A 27,909-nucleotide genomic window follows, 5' to 3' on the forward strand; every position below is an offset into this window, starting at 1 on the left:
AACTGAGTGGGAATAGCAGTATCAGCAAATGCTTAGATAATGGAAAAATGAGTTGCATAAAATTAATAGTGTTTTACAAGTTGTCTCCAAGGCCATTTCACTGACTTCAGTTCTGGTCTCAAAAACTGCAGTAGCTTCCAAATGGCAAATCCTTTGAGCTCTTCTGTACAGGATGCTTCAAGTCTTAAAGGCATAATTTTGCTTCCAGTATGTTCTAAAGTATCAAAATGTGCTGCTAGGAGTAGTGTTTTGGATCTGTGATCATGGAGCAGGAGTCTGGTCCTAGGGCAGTCTTGCATATACCGAGACGCAACAGGGCTGGTAGGTGGTATCCTCAGAACACCGTTCGATTTTGTGGGTGTCTTCAGCTCTGAGAGACCCATCTGTCCTGGTCAACAGAGCTGTTTCCCTAGGCTGATACCAACACATCTTCCTCCGTGTATCAAGAAGCTCTTCTCAGGTGCTGATATATGCACGTGCATAATATCAGTATCTCTTAGTAGATAAAATAAGCTTAATAACACAAAGTATTTTTATAAGGCAACTTTTAATACAAATGGGGAATTAATGTTYTCCCCTTAGAGTGGTTCAGCTTCTTTGATAGTCTCTTGCAGAAGAYGTAGAAAATGAGAAGAAAGTAATGCTTTAGCTATTACTTTAATTGTATTTCTTCAATTATTCACATCTTTTCAGGACCTCAGTAGTAGCATATCCCATGCTACTCATGTCATGGTATTTTCACTTGAAGCTGTTTGGTCTCAGTATTTCTGAAAATCTTGATTCAGTAGAGCAAACAATTYAAGGCTTAACTCCAGGCCTCAGTAATCCAGAGCATTATTCTTTTGGGAATATGGTCTTTGGGAATGGCAAAGCTAGAAATTATTTCATCCATCTCAAGATTSCCCTCCTGCAAAAGTCTTCCAGGTCAGCACTAACCTTTCAGCCCTAGGCAAACAGCAGACGTACAGTTAACGCRCTGCGGACCCGCTGTAGTAGAAATGTCCATTTCTGACTGATGACATCCTAATAACAGATCTGTTTGGAAAAAGGAGTCAGTGCCCCGTACGGCAGCTCCCAGGCTCCTCAGGATTTGGCCAATCTAGGAGCAGGCAAGTGCAAGGTAGCCAGTACATTTTCTTTTCAGTACTCCTCCGAAGCAGAGCTTTGGTGTGCCTGTGGGGAGCTGCTCCAGTGCTCCTGTGCCTGGAAACTCTGCACATGGGATGACTTTGTGCTTAAACCCCAAGTCCCACTCCCCATTTTTACTTCAGGTTTGCATGTGTGCATTCTTCAAACGTGTACTGAGGCATTATTTACAAACAAATCCCCGAGCTTTGTTTGCACAAATGGCCAGTGACTTCCTAGCTGGTTGAAGGAGGTGCTCTTTGGTCTTAGCGTGCAGTAAATAAAGGTAAGTAACTCAGTGGCATATGCTTATGGAGCATGTGTAAAAATTTTCAGTTCTGGTTACTGAAAAATAATCCTTGCCCGCTGCTTTGATTGTATTGGATTGCTTACACAGCAGCACCTGCACTTTTAATATGGGCTTTTGTGGATGGTGATTTTTTTGGCATCAATTCCACTATCCCCACTCTGTGTTTTACAAAATGACTGCAGGAACCATGGATGTAACCGAGATGGCTACTTTAGGCGATCCAGGCTTTCTGGCAGTGTAGCAGGTTACAGCCAGGCACCAGGGCCTCAGTTTTCTACGTGCAGACTGTGTCAGTCACCCGCAGTAGCAAAAGGATAGTGGTACCTCTGACTGACTTTCATGGCCAAGGAGACTATATCATTAGTGAAATTCCTGGTACAGAAGAGCCTTTGCCCAAAATGCTGCCAAGATGAGAAGTGGTGCTGGGGGCCTCATGAGGCAGCTGGACTGCCAGCCCGGAGCTGGGAAGTGCCGGGATGCCCTGGCCCTGTGCTTCACGTAACGGGAGTGCTCTAGGGTTTAGATGATGAATTCGTCACCRTTAATCAGAGTCAAAAGCATGTGAAAAATAAGACATGGGCAAGCTGCTCCCATTATTTTTGGATGCTTACTAAGGCAGAGTTTTGGAGATTATACAGTCCTAGAGTCTCCTACAGATGAAAAGCTCCCACTAATTTTGCTTGGAGGGAGTTGCCAAGCAAACATCTCTGCAGTCTGCCAGTTCAGTTGTACTTCCCTGCAACTATTTTCTCTAAGGCAAATATAGCAATTAATTATAGTATTCTTTTTAAATCAGCGCTATCTGTCCAAGTATATTTAGATCAATAATCACGGCTGTTAGATGTGAGATTTCCAGAGGGGCAGCCCAAGCCTGAGGCTGCAGCCTCTGATTACTGATTCCGATAGGTGCTTTCCCTCTCCTGCTTTGAGGCCAAGTCTTTTTAGTTTTTAGTTTTAGACCWCTTGTGTTCAGGGAAAGAGCCAGAGAGTCGCTCAGGCCGCTCCGGTGCTGGCAGCAGATGCCCGTGTCGGCGCAGCCACCGCCTTCACGTGYCGCGTCTCCCTCTCTTGCAGCAGTTCAGCTTCGTCTCCCTGCCCACYGACGTCCTGGAGATAGAAGTAAAGGACAAATTCGCAAAGAGCCGGCCGATCATCAAGCGCTTCCTGGGAAAGCTTTCCATGCCGGTGCAGCGCCTCCTGGAGAGACACGCCATCGGGTAAACGCCAAGGTGCCGCGCGGCCGGGGAGGGGGCGCCATTTTGGAAGGGCCGCTGAAGGCCCTAGCGGGCTGCAGCTGAAATGGCGCGGCRGGGTTGTGGAGTTAACAGGAGGTACTAAACTGAAATGAAACGTCAGGAATGATGGTGGTGGTCCCGGTTAGAACTTATGGGGCTCTGGGCCAGCCACTGTATTCGCTCTGTAAGGTTTTCTGTGGCATTTTGAAACGTGAGAGCCGGCAGTTAAGAAATGCATTGTTCTGTGTGTGTCATGGCGCGAATCTGGAGAGTGCAATATTTTCAATTTGAATATTATCAAATATGTTCTAATATTATCAACAGGCTATTTTCATGTTTCAGGGAATGACCCGTGAGTTAAAGTCATGCCAGATCTGTTCTCTTTCTTTTAATTTCTGGACAGTGAAAATACTATTCTCTGTGAAAATACTAAATTTTTTGGACCCTTCCCTGCTGCCAAGGAATAACCAGTTCACTACAGCTCAGCTGCCCTGCCCTGCTTCCCCTTTGAGTGGATGTCCTAGGAAGGTGTGTGCGGCCAAGGTGGCAYGAATCAATTTGAGGAGGGCAGCTAGAGTAGAGGAAGCCAAAAAGGTGCCTTCCAACCGTAAGGTTTAGACCTTGAGAAGTAAGGAGAGAAGAAGCCATCTACTAAGGAGAGCATGGGCAATGCAGTTCCCAAGAAAGCATTTCTGAAAATTGGATCTCAACTCAGCAGAGCAGCAGAAAGCTGAGCTTGTTGGTAGTGTTTTTAGCAGCTGGTTCAGAAACTGGATGCGGTTTTGACAGCTGAATCTACCAGAAGTGACTAAACTATCTCCCTGTTTCCCAAGTAGRGGAGATGATAGAGTGGCTTTTCTGAAAGCAGATGGAAAAGAACAGCCTGGGCAAGATATAGCCCCATAGCTGGTATCACTGGCTTCCCTTAATGTGAGGGAATCCCTTCTCATTTTATCTTCTTGCTTTACTTTCTTGTTGCAAATGCTGTCTTTCAAAGGACAGTGCTCAAAGCAGTGCCTCAAGCCTGCACCTAGATCTGGCTTAGTTATAATACCTTAGCGGCTTATAAATTGCAGGGGAGTTCATACACACAAGCTGAGAAAGGTAATACACAAATCTTGAGATTGTCTCATTTATGGGAGTTTCCAGTGCATGCCAAACTACCCTAACCAATACAGTGGGCCCAACTGCAAGTGAACTATGTTTCCTCAAAAGCTGTATAAATATTACTATTCAGTGAACCCTCTGCACTCAAAAAACTGTTTTACAACCATTGATTCAGCCTTACTTGGGGCAGCTGGGAAGTTAATCTCTTCTGTAGTTTCATTCTGTTCTGAGGGGTGGATGAAGTGTGGCAAAGGGAGGGACCTGCCCAAGGACAGAATGGAGTCATTGATCAACCTTGTCAGGAAGGTGTTCTCCTGATATTACAGCTTCATAGAGGTAAGAGGGGTGGAAAAAAAGCTGCAGCGTAGACATTGAAGCAGTTTGAGTAGAGAAGATGGTAAGTGGGAACTGGCCTGCACAGGCTTTTGAAAGCAAGAACAGAAAAGCTTGAATTTTGTACAAAAGGTGAAGGGAAGGAAATACAGAAATGCAAAGTTCTGCATAGGGGTTAGATACTGTCAGATCAGCAGGGAACTGAAGTCTTCTTACAGTAGTGGCAGTGGGACTTGTTGGCTTCCCATGTTGATATTTTCATATCCATACTGCCGAAGTTCCATACCCACCACTCCCCCTCTCTATACATGCGTGCGTGTGTATCGCAACAGCCTGTCTTACTCACTGACTCAGCTGTTCCATTGTAATTGAAGACATTGTCCTCTCCTTCTCTGCCATTCGCTCTCTTGTATGCAAGTCGACATGCCCTCATGGCTGGTTTGAATAGCCTTTGAAAATCATTATTGTCTGTATTTTTGTAGGATTCAGCAGCTTTATCTATGCCCAGGAGACACTGCATAGGCTGCAGCCTGTCATGACAAGATCTGTTTTCTTGCAGGGACAGGGTTGTAAGCTACACTCTGGGCCGCAGGCTTCCTACAGATCACGTCAGTGGCCAGCTGCAGTTCCGATTTGAGATAACTTCTTCCATCCACCCAGGTAATTCTCTGGTTTAACCCGTTATCTAGGTCTGTTTTTTGCTTTGCATGCCTTTCTCCACAGGAATTTGACTTCATTCCTGAGTGCTCAGGGATGTTAGGCACAATCATGACCAAAGGAAAATGCCCTGTCATGGGAAGTATCGTGAGTCACAATTTATTCCCTGGTCCCCCTTAGTTCTCAGAGTTACTAATGTCTCATATCACCAGGTTCTCCGTTGCTTCAGATGGTCTGCGATGAAAGTTAAAATGGAGAGGGTAGGAAACTAAGCTCCCATCTGCTTCTCCATCATTTTTTCCGTAGAAGTGTTGAAAGGCAACCTGTAAAGGAATAACAGAGAATCTAATAAAAGAGATGATTGCAGATATTCCCATTTTGTTTATTATTAATGAAAAAGAGTAAAAAAAAAAATCATTTCTTCCTTCCTTCCAGCCTGTTTGTTTTCATTTGGTTTTGACTTGTGTTCTCTTGTGGTTATTAGGAATTCACTCTCATGATGTCAATCTAAACTTTAGTTTTCTTGTGAAAACTCTTGCAATTGTTGCCAAGGGACTTTCGCCTTTCTGTGGTGATGCCCTCTCAAGGGCACTTGGGAAATCAACACTTCTGTTAGTAGTTGGAAAATATGACGAGCCCCTTGCTGGGAAATGTGTCTCCTGTCCTGTGGCTGTTGGGTGAGTGGAGTGAAAGAACCAGGCTGACCATCACCTGGGAGGAGCTGGGGCAGATGAGGRTTGTGCCTGAAGATGTGCTGTGGAATCCTGGTAGCTTCAGCATGGCAGGAGTAATGTTATTAAAACCTYGTGGAAGGTTTTCTTGTTATTCCTATGGAATCCCTTCCCATGTCAGTTAACTCGTGAGAYTCTCAGGAAGGTGTTACCTTCAGGGCACGTTGCAAGGAGTCCAGGGTGGTGCATGCSATTACTACAAGGAATTAAACAGTGTTCTAGCAAAAAAAAAAATCATGTCTTGATAGTTGCTTAGTTACTTAATTCTTTACTTAGTTACTCAGTTTTTCACACTGTAATTGATGCTTTTAATTTCCTCAGATGGCTGTGGATGCCTGTGCCCTTACAACTATGTCCCTGCTTCGGTCAACAGTTCATGTTAAAGGAGTAAGTAATTTCTTTTCCTGTCTCATGCAGATGATGAGGAGGTCTCCATTAGTGCAGACCCTGAGCCAGCTGACCTCCAGGAAAGCCCTGTGAACAACCCCACAGAGGAAAGCCTCGGTGAGCCTCCATGCATCAACACAGTGACCTCAGAAAGTACAGCTCCAGAACAGCTAAATGGATACAGTGTGAACAATATCGATAGCCCAGGGGCTATCAGACCACCTGGGGAAGGCCACCACAACAGCTTAAATGAAGAGCTAGCAGGAGATGGGGAGGTTGATGCGGTGCCGTTTGTTGAACCCTTGGAATCGAACTCAGGAGAAGTGCTGCCTTCTTTGAGTGCCACGGACCTCACGGAGCAACTGGCTCTGCTGGCCTGCGTGTCTCCTCCCGAGACTGAAGTTAGGGAAAATAATAAAGCCAACTTTGGTTCTCAGGGAGATGGTGAAGTCTTAACCAGCATAGAAGCATTAGATATTGATGAGGTGAGTGCAGATGTACATGCTGGCAAGGATCTAGAGAAGAACCAGGACGAAGAAGGGGCTTCAGCCCAGGAAGACGAAGACAACAAGCTGCAGCTAAGGACCACGGCAAAGAGGAAAAACAGGCCTTGCTCCCTGCCCGTGTCCGAGCTCGAGACAGTGATCGCTTCTGCCTGCGGGGAGCCGGAGACGCCGCGCACGCACTACATACGGATCCACAACCTGCTGCACAGCCTGCCCTCGGCGCAGATGAGCAGCGACGGGGAGGAAGAGCAAGAGCAAGAGGCCCGTAACGACGGCGAAAACGATGAGGAGTCCACGGTGAAGGAGGCGCTGGAGAAGGACACGGTCAGCGAGAGCGAGACGGTGGCAGCAGAGCCTCCCGCGGAGAGCGAGGCCGAAGAGACCCTGAGGCAGTGCGCGGCGCCTGCCGCCCCCTCCGCCGAGCACCTCGCCGGCTCCACCGAAGGGCTCCTGGATGGGGAGCAGCCCGGCACAGGCAGTGAGAGCGAGTGCAGCTCCCGGCCCAACGGGGACAACGAGTGCGAGGCGTGTGACACCTCGTGCTACAGCCCCTCGTGCTACAGCACCTCCTGCTACAGCACCTCCTGCTACAGCACCTCTTGCTACAGCACCTCCTGCTACGACAGCAACAACCGCTTCTCCAGCCATACCCGCTTCTCCTCTGTCGACAGCGCAAAGATTTCTGAGAGCACGGTCTTCTCCTCCCAGGATGATGAGGAAGAGGAGAACAGTGCTTTTGAGTCAGTGCCAGATTCAGTGCAGAGCCCCGAGCTGGACAGGGAGCAAGTGGATGGCTCCTCCCAGTGGCCAGATGAACTAGTAGCTCATGGTGGGAATCCACAAAGAGCCCCAGAGGGTCTAGACACTCCAATAGCAGGTCCAAGCAGCAGAAGAGAAGGTTAGATCCTGAGAATCGATGCACTGAGCAGCCCTAATTATCTGGATGTCACAGATGGCATCAGATAATTGAGGTTTCGGATTGCTCGCACTTTATTTCCTACAAATTTAGGGGCTTTGAGCTGGACCAGATATCAGGGAGGGTTGGATAATTGAGCCTGTCCTTAAAAATACCAGCAAAACCAAATAAGTTGGACGGGGATCTGTATATACAGTTTTGTATAGATATATATTCATCATTATAAAATGGAGATTAGTTCCAGGAGATTTGTGGCAGATCTGCATCCTCACATCCACCAAACCATTCCTTATTTCCTGGGATCGTTCCATTTCACATATCCAACGTGCTGCCATGTCTCTGGTAGTCAGTGAGAGGCCTGACATGTGCTTGTGAAGGGACAGACATGCTGCTTTATTCTAGCTGAAGATCGAGGCCAGGATGTGTGCATGGTTGGTAGCCTTACACAGTCTTAATCATAAAGAAATGCAAATATTTTCTAATAAGTAAGAACAGCTGCCTCTTACAAACCCTCTTTTCTCCCATTGCCTGAATAGGAAACAAGTCTACCTCAGATTTCACAAGCTACAGGGCACCTTGGCAGAGAGTGTTTTTCTCTCGGATGCTGGCAAATGTGTCTGTGTCGAATGGAGTTCTCATCTCCTTCACGTTCTCTGCAGATATAAGATAATTAAGATCATTATTGTTTGTCTGTGCAGTTTAGGTCCTGATTTTTCCCCCAGGCCCTTCAAAGCCTTACAGTAACTCACGTTACATAGTGAAGTTCCGTGAGCATCCAGTTTGGTCACTCGTCTCCTCTTCAGCTTCTTCCCTGCTTTGCCCGGCTGAAGAAGTAGAGGCCTCAGCTGCAGCTAAGGGCTGTGCAGCAAGGTCGGGAGGTAGTCTTCACATTGCCAGATCCCAACCATCTGTGGCCTGACAGAGGGACAGCAAATTAAAGTGTCACCAAGAGGATAACGTTTTTGGGGGCCGCTCGCAGCCCTAACCAAAGCAGCCCTCCACTTTTTCTTCCCCCATTCCCACTATATTTCCCCTCACCTACGGCCACAGGCCCCCCCAAGACAGGAAGATTGTAGCCTGTCTCTACACCAGGCTGTGTAAGGACTTTCTAAATGGCAAGGTCTGGACCACAGCTTGCTCTGCAGAGCAGAAATGAGCCTAGAGGAGCAGATCCTCAGAGCTGCACCGTGCCATGGGCCTGCCCGCTTGTGGGCTGGGCTCTTGGTACGTGAATCCGCTGGCCTGCTTGCCCGGGGGGCCGGCTGCGTGGGCCTGAGCACGCGTGGGCCCCTGCTCRTGGATGGGGCGCTCCTCTTGCGACGGGGTGTCCGGAGGGTGGGCGGGCGCCGCATCCCGCTTCCCTGCAGCCCCGGGCTAGCCGAGAGGGAGCGTGTGAAGCGCAGCCCTAACTGCCCACGGTGTTGCGTGAGCTGGTGGCCCCGACACGCGCAGTAGCTGTGGTCCCTCCACCCGCTCCAGGTGACTGGTGCTACCGCCCTGCTGCCGCCCTGGCCTTACTGTCTGACTAGGGAGCAGTCAATGATGGTAAGTAAAGAAACGTAGATAGATGGTGTGGCAGCTGGTGCTTGGTAGCTGGTGCACCATGTTCTTTTTAGGGTATCAGAGTGGGGCTTCTAGCCCCGAGAAATAACGTATRTAATTTTGCTGTCTGCTCAAAACATGCAGCACATATGACTGTTAGATGTGTCTATACACAAGTAGTTTAATGAAGACAATTAAGAGGCCGAATGATATCATCAGAACACACAGAAGAGGGAGGATTCTTATGCAAGCGATTTTTCTCACTTCTAGATAGTGTGAGTTTTTTTATAGTTGTTCTTAAATTGACTTCTGCCCTCTAGCTATTCCCAAAGGAAAAACAAATGCACATTTTAGGTAGCTGTTTATTTTACAATTCAATACCTAGATGTTATTTCTATAGAATGCTTATTCTTAGCATGCTAAGATCCCAGCATTAAAGATAGCTAAACCAGCCAGCATATAGTGAATTTGGCCCAGATGAATTTTGGCTCTTCTGCGTTTTAAAGTAGCTTTGTATAATACTCTGGTGATTTCAGAAATGTTAAGCATTTTTCCCCTAATTTGCATCTTTTTGATGCATATAAATGTTATGTAACTTAGGCTGTATCTGTATAACACAGGCTTATATGCAGCTGGAGGTTGTAGTGAACAACTGCCATCATACGACATGAAAATACGTCCGTTAATAGGATAAATAGTCCTGATTTCTAAGGTTTTAAAGACTGGAAAGAGATCTGAATTATGAAACCTGTGGAGTTTTAACTTGCAGGTTCCTCATTTTCACGCTTAATTCTAGGATTAAGAGTAGTTTTTCATCCTTACAATAAACTTCTTAGTTTCTTAAGGAATTCTGTAAACCTTGACTGAATCTCAGSTTACTCATTCCCATTGACAGAACATCAGGTTGGAAATTTGCTTAGGTTCCATTATTTCATATTTGGATACACAGGCATATATGCAATATTGGTGTTTAAAAACTTCCTCTGCCCTATTTTATGTCTCCTTCTCTTCTTCTTTCCCACTTCTCTGTCCCAGGTCTTCCCTCTTTATCTCAGATCTTGGCTCTGTCTCACTGTCTTTTAACCTCTTCTACTATCACTTGTCTCCTACCTGTYTCTGGTCTTTCTCTCATTCTCCTTCCTTCCACTCAAGATGGAGAGCTGAATTTTGGAAAAATGACTCTASAAGGGGATGATCTTCTGCTCTGCAGGGACTGCAAAATCTTACCACTTCAGTCCACGTGTTCATCTCTAGTACTTTTTTGGAAAAGTGGAGAAAGCTTCAAAGGCAACTTTGAGCCTCACAGTTCTCTAATGGGGTGACTAGAAAGTTGGAATGGATTTTGCACGTTCCTGACCAGTTTCTGCAGAAGCTTTGAGTTTGGTTGTACTTACACAGTACTTCTCAGAGATCAAGCCTGATTCTTCTCTCGCTTACACTTGTGTTTCTGGAGTAAATGAGTCCAGAATCTGGCCCATAATAGTTCAGCAGTGACTGAAACCCAAGACCAGACTCTTGGCTGCATTATTTTGAATGATTCTTTGACATATGAGTAGTTATAAAATAGAGCCTGRAAAAAGGAGAAAACAGAGCTGCTAGCACAACACTACACTAACCTTTTCTACAAAATAATCACTTGTTTTACAGTAGCACATTTTTTAAACCACGTTGTGAAAACAGTGAATGACTGTGAATGTCTTGAATATCTTGTCCGTAGGTGATTGCYCTTTACTCCATAATTCTCAGCCAGTCAGCCAGCTTCCTTCCCTGAGGCCTGACCATCACCACTACCCAACTATCGATGAGCCTCTTCCACCAAGTAAGCTTCAGTTTTTTAATTTATTGTATTTCTCAACCTTTCCTGTTATCTGAAACAGTGTAGAGGTCAGTACGTCTTTCTAAATGACCCCGTCTGTCCTGTATACTCATTCTGCAGAACTCAAGCAATATGCCCTTTTGTTTCCCGTATTTGATCCCGACTCCAAATGTTGTCATGTTATTTTGGACAAGCTCCATAAGCTCCTTCTGCCTTGGTCTGTCCTCCATGGCTACTGTGAAATGGCAATGATATTCCCTTGTCGCCAGTCCCTGCTACAAGACTGGTATGAGTGGGTATCTGTAAAGTGATCTGGAAGCCTCTGGGTGCTGTAGTGACACAGTACTCTCTTTTTCTCTACAAAGTTTGTCTTCAGATTTTTGGGTTTTTTTTTTTTGTGTTTCTTGTGTTTTTTTGTGTCTTTTTTTTTTTTTTTTGTCTTTTTGCTCTGACTTCGGATCTGATAATCAATGAATTTTATGTTCATTATGGACTGTAATGGGGTCTGCACTTGACAGCAATAAGAAAATGAAATGGTTTTAAGCAAAGTGGTGGATTAGCAGGCTGATAGTATGGGATTTTTAGCTCCATAGCAGTTGCTGGAGGTGTTTCCTCTTGTCTCCATAGCCTTTYCCTTGTGTGATCCTGGAGGATTACCCCGCTTTTTGCATTAGCATGAACTGCCCAGAAGAGTGCACTCTCTGCCCTGCAACATTCAGCATCACCCTTCAACTTCAGCATATGATTTAAGACCCTAAAYCATTCAGTTCCTCAGAAAAACAACCAGGCCTATAAACAAAGCCCATTATTTTCTTCAAAGCCCAAATAGGGAGCACACTTATTTTGCACATGCTGCCCTTGACAAATAACTCATCCTTTACCAGCGAAGCTCTCAGTATTCCCCGAGCTGCAGATGGCCTCGGTGCTGGCATCGGCTGCGCAAGCAGCAACGAACGATTCAGATGCCTTTAGCCCAGTGGAGTCTTATTAGAGCCCCGCTGTGGCTGCAGAGAGTGATGAAATGGGAACGGCTGCCTCTGTAACAGGCAGCTATTTCTCTTCTTCCCACTCTTACCTCAACGCCTGGTGCACAGGGCACGTTCCCAATGCGATGCCTTAATGAGAGGACACTGGCAGCGGTTGAGGTAAAAAATAAACAGGAAAATGTTGTGTATCTGTGTCCTGTTAGCTGCTGTTGCCAATCCAATGCTGGGCTTGATGAGCAGCCCCAAAAGGCAAGTGTTTCTATCACTGGTTTTCACAAAGGCTGGCACGGTAGGGTGTAAGGACATGTAATCCAAAGTATGCAATACAGTGGGGAAGTGATRTGCATTTGTTTTTAAGTATTTGCATATAACATATTTGCAATAAAGATTGAAACTATTGACTTAAATACATGATTTCTTTTAGGAATATAGTGATGAATAGTGAATTTTTTAGGAATTTAGGTTAACTTTTTGGGAGGTAAAAATAATAAGATACTATCATCTAGAAAGGCACTGCCCAAAACTGTCAATRAAATTTTAAAGTAATTTCAAGATGAAAAATATTTAGAAATATCTAGAAATATTTTTTCTTCTAGCAKTCAGTATCACTACCTCAGTGCCTTTAATGCCACTTCATCCACAGATAAATAATTATTGAATTGTGTGAGAGAAAGACATTTTATATTTGAAACAAGAGTTAAGTGGTCAGCTGGCTTTTATCACACATGCAGCATTAGCCTCTGTCTGGAAGTAGCATCAAGGATAATTTACTGTTAGTGACACATTGCCAATATTGACTGGTTTTACCTCTGTCCTGGAGAATCCGTGGATAGTCTTTTCTTCTCTTTCAAATAAGTCTTCCAAATAATAACTTTGTTTCATCGTAACTCCACAACAGCTGGTTCCAGGGAGGAAATTTAATTTCAGACAAGTTTATTGGGCAACATATGGCAGAGCARATTTATTATGTATGTAGGAATGCTGTAATGACCAGTCGGAAAGTTAAGGCACGCTGGAGATTGACAGAAGATTTGCAGTTTGTATGGCCTCATGACAGCCTTAATAGTCACCTCTTACTATGCTTGTATTTGCTAATGCTGCTGGAAACCTTGCAGCACTGAAGCCAAGAAAAACACATGTGCCCTGTTCAGAGCTGCCTCTGTGCTGGCGGTGTGGCTGAGCTTAGAAAGGCAGAACCAGCGGGTTTGTTTTGCCCCTCCAGGATTATGGGCCTGCCAGAAAATCCTGTGTCTCCTGGCATAAGGCAGAAGAGGTTCAGGGGCTGCTGTGCAATATAAATTGGTTGATAGAGGGGGATCACTGAGGGACAAACCCTTATTGTCCTGTTCTCAGCCAGTGACCAGTGGACCAGTGTCCTCCTCCTGTGGAGGCTGCATGTGCAGTCACAGTCGTCCTTGCCTGAAGGAGAGAAAAAAGAAAGAAGGGAAAAAAAGGAAAAAAACAGAGGAGATTTGGCTGCTTCCTAGATCCTTTATGCTCCGAGTCAGTGTCCTGTCTGTCAGTTCACCTGTCAGCCTGTTCATCCCCCTGTGCAGGCACCCGTCCGTCTGCCTGCACAGCCGGTACCGTGCGTAGCCTCAGTGGCTTCCRTGACTTGCTGGTTGTCTTGTGGGGAGGCGGAAGGTGCAGCGTTGGCTGGGAGAAGATACAGCAGAGGCATCAGCACCTGCCACCTTCTGCCAGCCCTCCCAGTTGACCAGGAAGGTGGTGACCTGCCACCTGCTCAGAAGAGCATTGCGAGGAACGGTGTTTGTGTGGAGCCACAGCAGCTTCCCCAGAGGCTGTCGGGCACATCGTAGTTCCTGATACTTTAGTGCGAGAGCGAAAGCGTCAGCCCAGTTTCTCGCTGTGTAAGCAATACCTCCAGCACCTCCACATTGCTTGCTGTGTAAGCAGTACCTCCAGTCTTCCAGAAACTGTAATGCAGCACCATCCAGACCTGCTGTTGTCACTGCGACCTCCAAGCTCTGCACAGGTTGGGTCCTCTGAGCTTTCTAGGCTTAGGAGCTCTGAGTTATGTGTAATTGGAGATACAGTCTTAAGTCAGTGTTGCATAAGGCTGGACCATGAGAAGCGCTTGTTTCACTGTGTAACAGGGTAGTGTTATTCTTAGTGAATGTCCATCAGCAGGCTGGAGACCAGTATGACCAGTATTAAGTGATGTCTTCTGTGGSCTGGCCGGAATGTGGGTGTAATAATTGCCTACCAGTCTCTAATTATCCACTGAGCTTTATTWTTCTCAGCCTGCTGCACGATCCTGCAGTGTGGTGTGAGGTCAAGTGTTTGACCCTTGCCAGACAACAGCGAGGAAAATGAAGGTGTTCTTAGTGATGTGGTGGTACAAACCATTGCCCGTGGCCTGGCCAAGGGGATTTCTGTGTTGCTGATGCTGCAGATGGTTGCAGGAGGCCCGTTCTCCATCTGGGGTGGCGTGGCTGCTGCCCTGGGTGATGCGCTCCGCAGGGACCTGGCCTGCAGCCTGGCCCGCATCTCCACAGGGCTCCGAGGGGCTCCCTGCAGCTCGGCTCTGCCTGCTGCGCCCCGTTTCACTGTTTCAGGCATCGCTTCCACTGAGCCATGTTCTCGAAACAGCCACAGCGTCCCTGGGAAAGGGAGGCCAGTGGGAGTAGCTGGGAGGCCTCTCCTTAAGGTTATGTAGTGGTATTCACAGTGAGAGCGTCTGTGTGTGCGTGGGGCGCGTGTACCCCTGTGGGGTGGGTATGTGCTCTGCCCCTGGCAGCACAGAGGTTGCTGCCTCAGCTTTGGAGAAGTGAGGCGCGTGGATGTGGCTCCCTGCTCCTTTGATCCTACGGAAGTTCTTCCAGGGGCTCCCCAAGTCCATGTTTTCAGGTTCCCATGATCCATGTAGCAGGAGCAACCAGCCGCAGACTGAAGACAGCCAGGCCTGGGGTGGGACCAGGCCGGACATGGGAGCTGGATGCAGACAGGGCCCGTGTTCAGGGGAAGGGAACTAGGAGTGGCTTCCATACACAGCAGGGAGAGGCACAGCTTCAATCCCACCCTTAGAGGGTAGGGGATAAAAGGAATAAAAACTAGGTGGTCCCATATTGCTTGTAAAGAGCCATAGAAGAAGGAATAGATGCATCTCCACCTAAAGTAAGGAGAGAGCCATGGCAAGGGTATGGGGAGAAGAGGGGCCGTGTGCCCCCAAAGGTAACTGCTCTCTGTGCATTTGTGTCTGAATRTGGGTGGTGGCTTGTATATAATACATGTAGCAAGTACGTGCATGTTTGATAGATATGTCATCAGCTGGTGATCATCTGGAAATACCAAGTTAGCAAATTAAGCTTATAGTACTTCATGCCATCCATTTCAAGCAATTCAGTGTATGGCTTAGGTTTTTTTTTTAAATTCACTTCTGAATTTCCTATTTCCAGATGATTTTTATCAATATTTTCAATGCTTTTCACGCTTTTAGATGTCATTTTTCCACCRTCCATCAAGATGATATACAAGAACTTTCTAATTTTCATTCATGGGACAGCTTAGACTAATATTGGTGGGAGACAGTCATGCTGGAAGACTCAGTAATCTGCTGCAAATTCTCCATCGAGCTGGCATTCACGAGAGCAATAGATTTATGACAATCATCTGCTTGTATTTATAGAGATTTCTAAGAACAGGCCAGCCAGGCTGTGATCAGCTRTAGGTGGGGGGGAGCCTATAATTACTATAATCTTCTGTATCCTTCTGAAGCACTTTATAAAAGAGAAATGAAATATATTTCTTCTGAAACCTAACCAAAAAGAAAACACGGGATTTGAAGCATTAGCCGAGACTTAATCTTTCTGTGCTCAGGGCCTGTCCTGTCTGGCTGCCCTGACCTCCAGTAAATCCAGCCAACCAGCATAACTGATTATGAAATTATCCAGCCCTTTACAAATACGGTCAGCRTCACTTGTTTTTCACAGTGTACGGTAGTGAATTCTATAGGCTGCCTATGTGCTTTGAGTGAAGGAATATGTATATACGRCATATACATATATGTGGATATGCGCTTGGTATATCTGAATCTATAGATGTTAGAATATATATGACGTACCTATACACGTGTATGCCAGTGTCCCCACCGCGTGTGTGCCCCTAGGTGTGTGCCCGCACGTCCCCGGCGCTSGGGCAGCGCGGGGCACTGAGCGCCCCCCTTGCTCTCTTTGCACCCCTAGACTGGGAGGCGCGCATCGACAGCCACGGCCGGGTGTTCTACGTGGACCACGTCAACCGCACCACCACGTGGCAGCGCCCCACGGCCGCCGCCACGCCCGAGGGCATCCGCCGCTCCGGCTCCGTCCAGCAAATGGAGCAGCTCAACCGGCGGTGAGTGCTCGCGCGCCGGCCTCCCCGCCGAGTCCCGCTCGGCCTTCCCCGCCGCCCGCTCCCTGCGGATCTGCCTTCCCTCCTCGGCCATCCCGGCCGGACGTGCCCACCTGAGAGGGGCCTCATCATGAGCCACGTTGCAAAGTGTGTCCAACTAAGTGTATTATGGAGAACCTTTGGGAAAGGACTCCAGAGGAGACGGGGTGAAGCCGTTTTTGCCACTCGGCTCTAAGAGCAGCGTCCATGGCTCAGTCCCCAGCACGGCAGCGCAGCATGTGCAGAGGTCTCTGAGCTCTATTTTGCTGCAGTGGCGTTGCCTTATCAGTGGGACRTTACCCACGCACGTGTGGCCGCTGGGGACCTCTCTGCTTTTCCAGTATTAATATTGAATTACTATGAAGGTAACCCCTCTACACCTAGATAGACCTGCTCAGTGCTGCACTGGGCTTCATAAAGCTGTGGCTTTGTTCAAATCTAGCCCAAATATCTTTTACATGCATTTTCCACTTAGTTTGACAACTTCCTACCCGCATTTGTTTATCTTTTCCTACTCATGTTTGCTTTTCAGGCGAAATTTAGCTGGAAAAAGTAAGCAGTGGGGCAAAATCCTCACATTTTAGTTGAAAAAAGGTTTTCTTCTGGGTTTGTTTTCTTCTGGGTTTGTTTGTTTGTTCATTTTATTCCTTGCTTACTGTAATGATACAGTTCCTTTTCTAGACAATCAAGACTGAAATTATATTCTAATCAGAGTATGTGAAATACCACAGAAGTTTTGGGCCACTGCATTAAAAGAAGGATCAGGAGCTAAGGGAAGAATATAGAGTTTCAAAGTATTCTTTCCATGGTGCAGAACAGTTTGGAAGCTACTGCCTCCTCTCTAAGGGGAGCTGAGTCCTGAGTGACATGGACTAGAAAGTTGAATAACTTTTTGAGAGCAAACCAGTCTTCTGCAAGTGATTTTTGTGCACAGTAAGTGGACACAYTCACATCCTCCTCAAAAAGATGATTTTCTTTCTCCCTCAGCCCCCGCCTCCAAATCCATTATTCTGGATGGTGTTTCACACCACCACCATATATTAATTTTTGTAAGGGTTAAAGAACCTGCTCACTGTTTGTTTCCATTATAGCTTTCCTCAGAATATGTCAAGCATCCGTGTAAACATTAAAGAAACAAAGAAAAGTGGCTATTTCTAGTAGACTCTTTGAAGGGATTTACATGGTTCTTCTCTTCCATKTAGAGTTTGTCTTTAAAAAATATTTGGGTCATGTCAAAACTCAGTTTGATTGCCACTGGAGCAAGTTATCTGACACAGGAAGCTCTCTTGTGGGTGTAATTCAGAGCTCGGGGGTTTTTTGAGTTTGTGTGTGTGTGTTTCTTGCTTTCTTTTGGTCATTGAACCCTCATGCAAGCCCAACGCACCCAGTAATAAATGCCCGAGAGTGTCTGCATAGGAACTTAACCATTCTGTTAGCACACACGAGTTAATAAATAAACCAAAGGCATTRCCTTTGTGACCTACCGATTTAAACTTTATTCTTCCATATTTCCATCTTGTCTGTTTTTTTGGGTTTTTTTTTTTTTTTTTCAGTATCATCGTTTTTTACTTATTTGGCTTTGGAACTGACTATTGATATATACATGTCTCTGTATTTCAACACTTTCAGTATTCAGATATCCAGTATCCACAGAGCGAGAAGCGTAGATGTTCAGTAATGGCATCGCTCTCCTCACCTGAATCCAATAGAGACTAAACACTTTACAATTAATAAATGTGGACTTTCATGGCTTCTTGGGACAGATGGAGAAAATAATGATTCTGAAATGTCTGCTGAAGAGCCACTAAAATTAAAAAATACGTAAATAATTTCTGTCAGTCCGGAGTGGTCTCCCATTGTTCCTAAGTTTGGGCAGTTGAATAGAAACATTTCTTAAGAGTCCTGTGAAATGGCTTTGTGCTGAACATTATAATGGTTTCAACCAAGCTGAATATTTCTGAATATGAAAGCTATTTCTGCGTTTTTAACCTGGCTTTAATAAATTTAAGTGTTGTCCTTGTCCTGGAGCTGGACAAAATCAAATATTTCTCCAGATTTGGCACATGTGAGGAAAATAACTTTTCCTAAGCAGTTAATGAAAAGTGCTGCAGAGGATCAGACTGTGTTTAAGTATTCATTTTGCAAATACTCTTCTGTTGTATTTCAAGATTCATTATTTGAAACAATCTTCAACATACACACCAGAAAATTATTTTAGGCAAAGCAACAGCAACACAGACCTTGCTGATAGACTTAACAGCAGCCTGAACTTTTGCTCCAGGCTCAAACAAAATGGGACTCGAATCATGCTGGCAGTTTGAAAAAACTTGGCTATTTTTCTTCTTAAACCAATCTACTCACTTTTCAGCTTCCTGATTTCATATGGGGAGAGGAATGGAAAGACCAGAATATTACAAGGAAGCTTGGTGTTTTCTAGCCTGGCCAAAACCACAAAGCTTTGGAAATTCTGCTTGAAAAAACCTCTGATTGCTCCAATCCAAGAGCCCAGTCCCAATTTACTTCTGTGCTCAAAGCTTCCTATTAGCCCTACTGGCCATTTGGGAATACAAGGAATGCAAAATTGAAATCCAGGCTTTGGGCAAGCTCCAAAGAAACATCTCTACCTTTTATTTTAAAGATGTTTGCTCATTTTCCACAGCACTACCTGCGACTGCTTGCTTGTTAGCAAAGCAGGTAACAGCCACTGCTGTTCAAACTCTATTGGAAAGCCCCTATGCAGTGTAGGTGCTTTCACAGCTACACTTGTCCTTGCTTTATCTTAAGAAATAATAAATAGCAAATTAAAATTACATAGTTAAAACAGCCTCTGTGTGATATTTCTAAACCTCTATTTCATTGACAAATCACTTTGAAAGCAGACTGAAATTTCCAGAGGCATTCCCACAGCTTTTACCTTTTCAATGTTTTCTCCAATTGCTTTGACATTTTTCTGGTATTTATATAAGACAATTTTATTATATTGAGACTAAAACAAAAATAGTAGCCTTTTGTTGGCATACAGCTAATATTACTGTTTAAAATTTGCCAATAGGGATTTTCTGCCATCTAATTAAATCGGAGCTACAGTTCTTTTTTTTAATTTTCTTCACATGCTGCTTACATCCCTTGAATATTTGAACTCCTTTTTTTTCTCTTTCCCCTTGCTATTGCATGTGGGTGTCGTAAAACTCCTCAAGTATTGGAATGGAAACTTTGTTCAATTAGCCTGCAGTCAAGTGAATACAAATATAAAACATGGGTCTAAAACAGAAGCGCAGAGCAGCTGAGGTAAACTTATGCTACTGTGAAATCTGCTTTGTGAATGTTGCATGTTTACTTAAAAACAACAAAAAAAGCCCAGTCTTTTCTTCTTAAATCTTATAAAAATGCTGTTTATTGAGCTATTGAAGCATATATTAAATGTAGCTTCAAATTACTTTGATTACTGGGGGAAAATACATTATATTCTCTAAGTTTAGGATAAATCTCTTAAAACTTCAATTATTTTTCTAAATTACCTCCAGTCCCTCTGCCCRAGGTCAGGTTGGAGTGAGCAACTGGCTACTGTTTGTGGTATATAAAAGCTGAATCCTAACTATATGTCTTTAATGATCCCAYGTCACTCTGAGGAGCTCAGTCCTGACCAACTCCTAATTTGGAATAAAGTGCACATTAACAAATAGAGAGACAGGAAGAAAGGAAAATGTAGAAGTTGGAAGATGAGCTGATGAAGGGAGAGGGAATGTCGGTCAGTAAGATGAGAGACAAATAATATTGGATCAGATTAAAAACAAACAGTAGAGCTATCCCAGTTGATATCAGTACAGGAATGCATTCCAGAAATACGGATTAAAAATACCAGGGTGGAGTTAAAGCTAATTAAAATATTGAGGGCCTTTTTCCTTCCCTTCTGTCTTTCATTTCTGCCTTTCATTCTTTCTTTTCTCTCTTTCTCTCTTTCTTTCCTTCTTTTCTATTTTTCTCTCTCTCCTTTCTTTTCTTTCTTTCCTTTCCTTTTCACTTTCTTTCCTTCTTCTCTCTATTTTTATCTTCAAGTATGTAAAAAGACTTGTTTTCTTTGTAGGTTCCTAGTAAAAACAAACAAATCTTCATCTCTTGCCTTACTCATCTGTTTATTTTGGTGAACATGTTAACTGGAATTAGTTTTTTTGTGTAGTACCTATTTGAAACACTCTAGATTGTTCTTTCATCCTGATCTAGTAGAGTGTTTAGGATTGAGCTCTTCTTTTCTAAGAGCATGACTAGTCCTGTTATCAATTAATATGGAAATTACTTCCATAATTAATATGGAAATAACATTATGGAATTTAAAGCTGCTTGCACTTGCAGGTTTTAGTTCATTTATTTCTGTCGCCCTCAATAATGTTGGCTTATCTCTGTATTCTTTCCTTTTCCTTGCTCTGCAACTAGGTATCACCCAACTCAAGATAAACACCCTCTCCCACTGATGCCAGTAAATAGCGTAACACTTGCTTCCCCACACAGTGCACTCAGCTCATGTGTTACATCTTTATTCTCTTTTTTAATGTGTGTGTGCGCCATATCAATTTGATTGTAAAAGTTCTTTGAGCTTAAACTACCTGCTAATCGAGCTGCTGCACTGCCTACCACAATGGAAGTATTCACAGAACCCCAGAATGGCTGAGGTTGGAAGGGACCTCTAGAGCTCATCTAGTTCAACCCCCTGCTCCAGCAGGGACACCCAGAGCATGGGGCACAGGGCGGCAGCCAGGTGGGTTTGGAAGACCTCCAGAGAAGGAGACTCCACAGCCTCCCTGGACAGCCTGTGCCAGGGCTCTGTCACCCTCACAGGAAAGATTTTTCTTCCTCATATGCAGATAGAACTGTCCTTTTTAAGTTTGTACCCATTGCCCGCTGTCCAATCACTTGACACCACTGGAAGTAGTCTGGCCTCGTTTTCTTGACACCCTTCCTCAAGACATTTGTGTACATTGGCAAGATCCCCTCTCAGTTCTCTCTTCTCCAGGCTAAACAGGCCCAGCTCCCTTAATCTTTCTTCGTACTATAGATGCTGCAGTCCCTTAATCATCTTTGTCGCTCTCCGCTGGACCCTCTCTAGAAGCTCCACGTCCCTCTTGTCCTGGGGAGCCCAGAACTGCCCCCAGTACTTCAGGTGCGGCCTCCCCAGAGCTGAGGAGCAGGATCCCCTCCCTTGACCTGCTGGCCACACTCCTCTTGATGCAGCCAGGATCCCATTGGCCTTCTTGGCCACGAGGGCACTGCTGCCTCATGGTTACCTTGCTGTCAACCAGCACTTCCAGGTCCTTCTCCACAGAGCTGCTCTCCAGCAGGTCAGCCCTCCTTGGCACTGGTGCATGGGGTTACTCTCTGTTACAGACATTTGTTCATCAGTGCCAAATGTCACGTTTGCCATGTAGTGGTTGGTCCAAGTGTGAAGAGCTTCATCAGCTGGAGAACAAAAGTCGGGCGCATATTCTTGTTATCTTGCATACYGGAGGTAAAAGTATTGGAACTGTTCAAGCAAATGTTCGCTGCTAAGGTAGAAAGTACCAGGAAGTTCTTCTGTTAACTAAAGTAAATTGTTCCTTTCTCTAAAAACATRTAGATACCAAAATATCCAGCGAACGATTGCAACGGAGCGGACTGAGGATGATGCCATCGTTAACAACAGAGTGGAAAGGGTTCCCACGGGGGGAGGCAGTGACTCCGAGGCAGAGCCCTCCCAGACAAGCTCAGGTATGGAGAAGAAAACCATTCACGTTCACCACCATTGAGTGGTCGCGTTTGATTCTGGGGAATACCCAGACCTTTCCCCTGGGTACTGGAAGTTCATTATAGCCAGATACAGAAGCTACGTGAAAGAAAGAGGTGTAACCCTGAAGCTGCAGGTACAAAGCCAGAGACAAAAGGCTTTAGTATTTTTAACAACTGCTAACGCAGACAAAGTATTTTTACTTTAGTAAAGGATTATTTGAAATGAAACTAGAGAAGGCACCTTTTTTTTTTTCCAGCTAAACTGTTGCAAAAACTGCACTGTTTTATCTTAATGCAGTGTGATTTGGTCTCAGGGGGCTTTGCCTTCTAAGGATACTTTAYCTACCCAGGGCACTGCAGCACTTGCCCATGTGGTTGCACCTGCAGCAGCCCTGGCATTGAGAATGAAATACTTACATTTTTAAGRCTGCGGTTTTGTGGTAGCTGTGAGCTGATCCAAGCACAGGCTGCCACCAAAGGAGGGACAACCACCTCTTTGCTTATCACTAACTCGTGTGACAACATGCTGCCCCAGAGCAGAGACCAGATCTGGCTGAAAACAAATCTTTTACCTTGTGGCTGGTGCAGTTTACAGCCAAATCAGTTCTTTTTACATGACCAGAACAGGACTAGTGACAGTAGAAAGGAGAAGAGGAAGACGTGTACTTAAGAGCAGGACAGGATGGACAGAGCGCTCTTCCACCCTTCTTGGCAGTAGTAATACTTATTTTTTCTTTAAAATTCTGGAAGCAGAGTATTTTGTTGGAAGTTAAAAAAAAAACTTATGCCATGAAAACAAATGGCAAAAAGCAGTTTGGAAGATATATATTGGTATTTAATGCCAATAATTGAAACATTAAGGGGAGATGCAAGCCACGCTAGAATAAGAGAAAGCTGTTGTATGACACATTTGCCTTTCAATTTAAAAAGAATTTTTTAAGGCAAATGTAAAAGGAAAAGAGCAGAAGGACCTTGTATGGTGCTTTACATCACCAGCATGGAAGTGAGCAGCAGAGCAGGGGACTTGATTAACCCAGCCTTRCTACCAAATGCTTTGTGCTGGTGAACACCTCAGACTGGACTGGAAATCAGCTTTCTCCTCAGGAATCAACCATGGGGATGACCGTGCTGAGGATTTGGCTGACAGCACTGAAAGAAGCCCTCAGCTAGTGAACACTGATGTGGTCCCATTGCCAGTGTCGATGTGAGCAGCAGTGGACGTGACCCAGAGTTTTATATCGCGCAGGGTTGAAAAACATCCAGGTCCTGCCCTGCCTCTCTCAGCTCTGCAACACTAACCATAAGGGAAACATCTGCTATTTTGCCAGCAGGCTTGTCTTCAAAACACAAAGACACTATTTATTGGGCAGGGTGGTGATGTTCTTATACATGTTTATATATGCATCTGTGACCATGCAATAAAAGTGAAATAATATACTSTTTTGCAATGTTAACAAGGTTTTGCGTTGTGCTCTTTTTTTCTCCCCAGAAATTAGGAGGGAAGGTTCCCTTTCTCCCGTGAATTCTCAAAAAATCACCTTGTTGCTGCAGTCTCCMGCTGTGAAGTTCATCACCAATCCTGAGTTCTTCACCGTGCTGCATGCAAACTATGTGAGTAACTGTGATTTGCTCTCTCAGTGCCACTGCTTTCAAAGCGCAAAAGCCGAGCCCCAGGCCTTCGCTGAGGATGAACAGTGAATTTTAATTGCCCAATTCAGGTGCACTTGTCCTTTCTGAGCACCAGACAAGCTGAGCACAGCACAGGCCGACTGCTTCAAAGAAACTTTTGCTGAAATTCTTCTTCATACAGGAAATTTCCTGGCATAGAAGAAATTCTTGCCTCATTACTATTATCCTTCCAGAATATGCAGGAAATCCTGGGTTGTTCTTGGTTCATTCTGTTTTCTTTTGCTGCAAGGCTTAATATTATTGCTTTTGCATCCTTGTTTCTGAGGAATTTTATACAAATGTTATGAAATCTCAGTGAAATACAGAACAAACTTCTTATTGGCACCTGCAGTTTGCATTCCCAAGAAACAGATGGGGAAAATATGTCAGGCAATGAAGGACGTACTCATTTGAGTCAGTATAACTATTATAACTGTTTTCAATTGTATAGATGTTTTTTTCCAGAAAAACAACAAATCTACATGTGTTCTTGCAAACCTCATGTGCAGAAGTAGAAGAACTTACAGGGTAGGCCATTCGGAAGACAACACTTAGGGAAATGTCACAAGGAGAGGTGCAATTACCAGGTTTCTGTCCTAGTTTTCTGGGTCTTGAAGGTATTTCAGCTGGACATACATGCATGACTTCAGAATCTTTGGAGAATTTTCCTTTCCTGGATAAAACAGCCCCCCCTTTTTTTTTTTTAAGAAATGAAAATTTTAAGAATTGTCTTAGCACAGGTCTTTCACTGAAGACAGACATCCTGTTCTGGCTCTGATGCTGCACAGGTTGATACCAGCTCTCCATCTCCAGTTCTCTGCCAGAGATTATTGCCCCTGAAACTTTACCAGGGAAGGCATATATCTGACTTTAGCTGAATTAGGTTATGGAGGGCACATCATGTCCATTGCTGGGCTGATAATTGATGATTTGTAGCTCGTTTTCATTAGGCTTGGCTGAGAAATGAGCAACTGATTCTGTAGTGGTAAATGAAGAGCTCACAGGAGACTGAGTCCCAGCTTCGTTCCGTGCTAAAACAGCAAATCCAAAAGAGCTCTTGGTTCAAACTTGCAAAGTTGTCACTAACATGGGAGCCAGAATAATCTCCTGAAACATCTGTCGAATAGTGATACAGATGCCACTTGTACAGAAATAATGGCCCACATTACTTTTGGCTTAAGATGGTTGTAGTATTTTAACCGCAACCCCCTATTAAATCTATTAATTATACCAATGAAGTTGAGAGTGGAAAATATTATGCAGCAGTTGGAATTAAAAGGTGCTCATTTTGCAGATATTTTATTTCCATGGAGGGCTAAAACTGCATTTTTATAAAACTACATTTTTGCTTTCCRTAGTTAAGCAACAAAGAGATACTCAGTCGCTGATCAAACATTAGATCAAACATTCTTTTGTGCAGTACACTGGGACTTCAGCAATTTGTGACCTTTCCTAGGTTATAATTTAAGTTATATCTTTAAGGCAGAGATCATATGTCTGATTTCACAACCTTTGCCGTTACTTAACATAGTTAGGGACCCTGAGCTGCAAAGAGGTATTCTTTTTTCAACACTACCACTACGATAAATCYTTACATAAAAAGAAAAAGTAATACTTGTAAATGTTTTCTTGCACTGCAGTAGTTAGAATGGATTAAATATACACATAAATAGAGAATTCAGATTTGTTAGGTCCGATTCTCTGGACAGGTATCCACACCAGAAGTAGCATCCTTGAGGCCCAAGTCCTTCAGTGACAGGGATTTCATGAAGTGCTTCGTATAGTGCAGCCAAAGCTCTCGGGATTAATTACAGTCATTGGGCTCACGAGTAGGACCAGTGCCCTCCCATTTTCTCTCCAGCTCAGACGGGGTGCAGATTTTTGTAAACTTTTATGCCCTGTCTTGAGGAACATTTCACCTAAAATAAAAAGTCCAAAGGGTAGACCATGGACCATGGCAAAAAGCTATTATCATCATGTGTATTTTGTGGTGTTGTATCATCAAATATATTGTGGCAACAAATATGACTGATTAGGGCGCCTATCCTGCCACCAAATCAGCACAAACTCACCCTGCTCAGCCTCAGTGCATGTTCCTGCAAGAGCAAGAACTAGAGTTCAAGTCCACTGTAAGATACAAGGGTGCCTCAAGGCTGGTGTTCATCTGGCTCCCAAAAATATATCCATCTGACATGCTTTGTAGTCAGTGCAGAAAGTAGAATGCGATTCCTGGRAACTAATTATATTTTCCAAGATGAAAAACTTTTAACTGTCCACTTCTGTCTGTGAGTATGAAGTGACCCTAAGGTGACAAAGTCAGATGTGGACATCTATACTGCAGTCCTCCACAGCTGATGGATCCTATCACAAGCACTTTGATATGAATTGCAGCATACATAGATTTTCACAACTGCCTTTCTGGAATAGTCTAGGCACACACGCAGTGTTTTGCTTGGGCCAGGGAGGCAATGTAATTAGGCCCAACTGCATGCACAGTGAGCGTGTGGTGTCTCAGCTGACTGTCTTTTAGCAGTGAAGTAGGAGGCAGTTTGCAAGCTTCCTGTGCATGGTGTGTGGGATGTTTGCACATCCAGAATATATTTCTTACTTTTAGGTGTTCATATATAGTAGTCATTGAAATGATTGAAATGAAATGGAATTTTTTCTTGACTTTAATGGGATTTGTTTGAGTTCTTCATATACAGCCCACGAAACAACAAAATGTGTTCTTTTGACATTGGAACTGACTTTTCTCATCTTTGTTTCCCATCTTACAGAGTGCCTATCGAGTCTTCACTAACAGTACCTGCTTGAAGCACATGATCCTGAAGATCCGTAGAGATGCTCGTAATTTTGAACGCTATCAGCACAACAGAGACCTGGTAAATTTTATCAACATGTTTGCTGATACCCGTCTGGAACTTCCTCGTGGCTGGGAGATCAAAACTGACCAACAGGGCAAGGTAAGAGCATCAACAAAACTCATCACATTTTACTCTGTGATCACTCAGGGTTCTTTCTTGACTCAAAATTGGCTTAAACAACACAGGCAGCAAGCAAAGTTATTCCAGGAGTTGGAAAAAAAGCTTCAAGATAATGTTCTAGACCGTAGTGGTGACCCCAGCTTTCTGTGGGGTATCACACATGGCCAGGGCAGTGTTGGACTAGCAACAACAGCAAAATTAAGCCTGAGTTTAGATGTGTCATGACTGCAAAATTTGRCTGTTTGTCTCTATAATGCTTTGCTGGGTGACTTCTTGAACCATCACATAGATTAACAAATGTTCCTTGATAGTTCTRTACTTTTCTGTTGTATTTATCTTGTGATCATTGCACATTATTTTTAGTCATGTAACATTAGGTATTTTCGGTGAGCAGTTCTAGCTCAGTGTGGAAAGCCCCRTTCCTCACAGATACCCTCCACAGGTTGGGCCTGAAGAGGAGATTTCAGGAACCCAGTCACCAGTGGCTGACAATTTGTAATCCCCCAGTTCTGACTACTGGGCGATTTGACAATGTGTAATCCCCCAGTGCTGCCAGTTTTGACTACCTTCTTACAACAACAAACAAACAAACAGCAAAGCAACCAACCGAACCCTTTTTCCTGCGTTACAGTCTTTCTTCGTCGACCACAACAGCCGTGCGACCACTTTCATAGACCCCAGGATCCCCCTGCAGAACGGCCGTCTCCCCAACCACCTGACGCACCGGCAGCACCTGCAGCGGCTGCGGAGCTACAGCGCTGGGGAGGTAACGGGGGGAGCCGCTCAGCTCTTCTTGACATTAATCTCTGCAGAATTACAGACTCTTCATGTTTGGAAGTGCTTGAACAAATTATCTTGCAGATTTTCCAAATCTGCATTTCCAAATCTTCCAAAGCAAGTGAGCGGTCTCTTTTTTTACTGTAGGGTTTCTCTAAGAGCCTGCAGGTTATGAAGGTTTGTCTTTTGACCCTTTTCAGAATAGAATAATAAATTGATAAAGCTAAATAACTGAAGTGAAATTATGACAAAGTTAGATTTATAATTCGTTGTTTTTTTTTAATATCCTCGTCTTGCTTTAGTAAAGGCAAATCATTAATTATTTTTATGGCCTGATACTTTAGCAGCCTCAAATCTTTCTTCAGTTCCCACAGTGACCATGTTCTAAAGAGATATACCCTAGCAAGTATAATAATACTTGTTGGCATTTGCTTCCTTAACCTTCCAATCAGGCTAAACAGTCTTTCCTACATTTCATGGGGCTGATTTTCACYAAAGAGCAGTATGGGCAGGATGACTGAAGCATAAATCCCACTGCTGTATCAGGAGGCAAAAGTACCAGCAGTCACATTGCTCTTGTAGAAAATTCATACTAGCAAGGATTTGTAGGTGGATGAACATTAAAATGTACTGTACCAGATTCAGTTTGCATCCTTCCTACTGCTTGGGATCAGAAGGTG

General features: G+C 44.4%; 1 protein-coding gene across 1 annotated transcript in view; it reads left to right on the forward strand.

Annotated features, from left to right (window-relative positions):
* HECW1 (HECT, C2 and WW domain containing E3 ubiquitin protein ligase 1) overlaps nucleotides 1-27,909 on the forward strand; it is a 138,828-nt gene that overhangs the window by 99,770 nt on the left and 11,149 nt on the right. Inside the window, exons 7-15 of the mRNA XM_026047677.1 lie at nucleotides 2,510-2,652; nucleotides 4,670-4,770; nucleotides 5,916-7,289; nucleotides 10,567-10,668; nucleotides 15,857-16,007; nucleotides 21,652-21,782; nucleotides 23,290-23,411; nucleotides 26,246-26,431; nucleotides 27,084-27,218. Of these exons, the coding sequence (XP_025903462.1) occupies nucleotides 2,510-2,652; nucleotides 4,670-4,770; nucleotides 5,916-7,289; nucleotides 10,567-10,668; nucleotides 15,857-16,007; nucleotides 21,652-21,782; nucleotides 23,290-23,411; nucleotides 26,246-26,431; nucleotides 27,084-27,218 (2,445 nt within the window). The remainder of the gene's footprint in view (nucleotides 1-2,509; nucleotides 2,653-4,669; nucleotides 4,771-5,915; nucleotides 7,290-10,566; nucleotides 10,669-15,856; nucleotides 16,008-21,651; nucleotides 21,783-23,289; nucleotides 23,412-26,245; nucleotides 26,432-27,083; nucleotides 27,219-27,909) is intronic.

The sequence above is a fragment of the Nothoprocta perdicaria genome, unplaced genomic scaffold (genome assembly GCF_003342845.1).
Source record: "Nothoprocta perdicaria isolate Ctin4 unplaced genomic scaffold, notPer1 scaffold_5, whole genome shotgun sequence".
Taxonomy (NCBI): domain Eukaryota; kingdom Metazoa; phylum Chordata; class Aves; order Tinamiformes; family Tinamidae; genus Nothoprocta; species Nothoprocta perdicaria.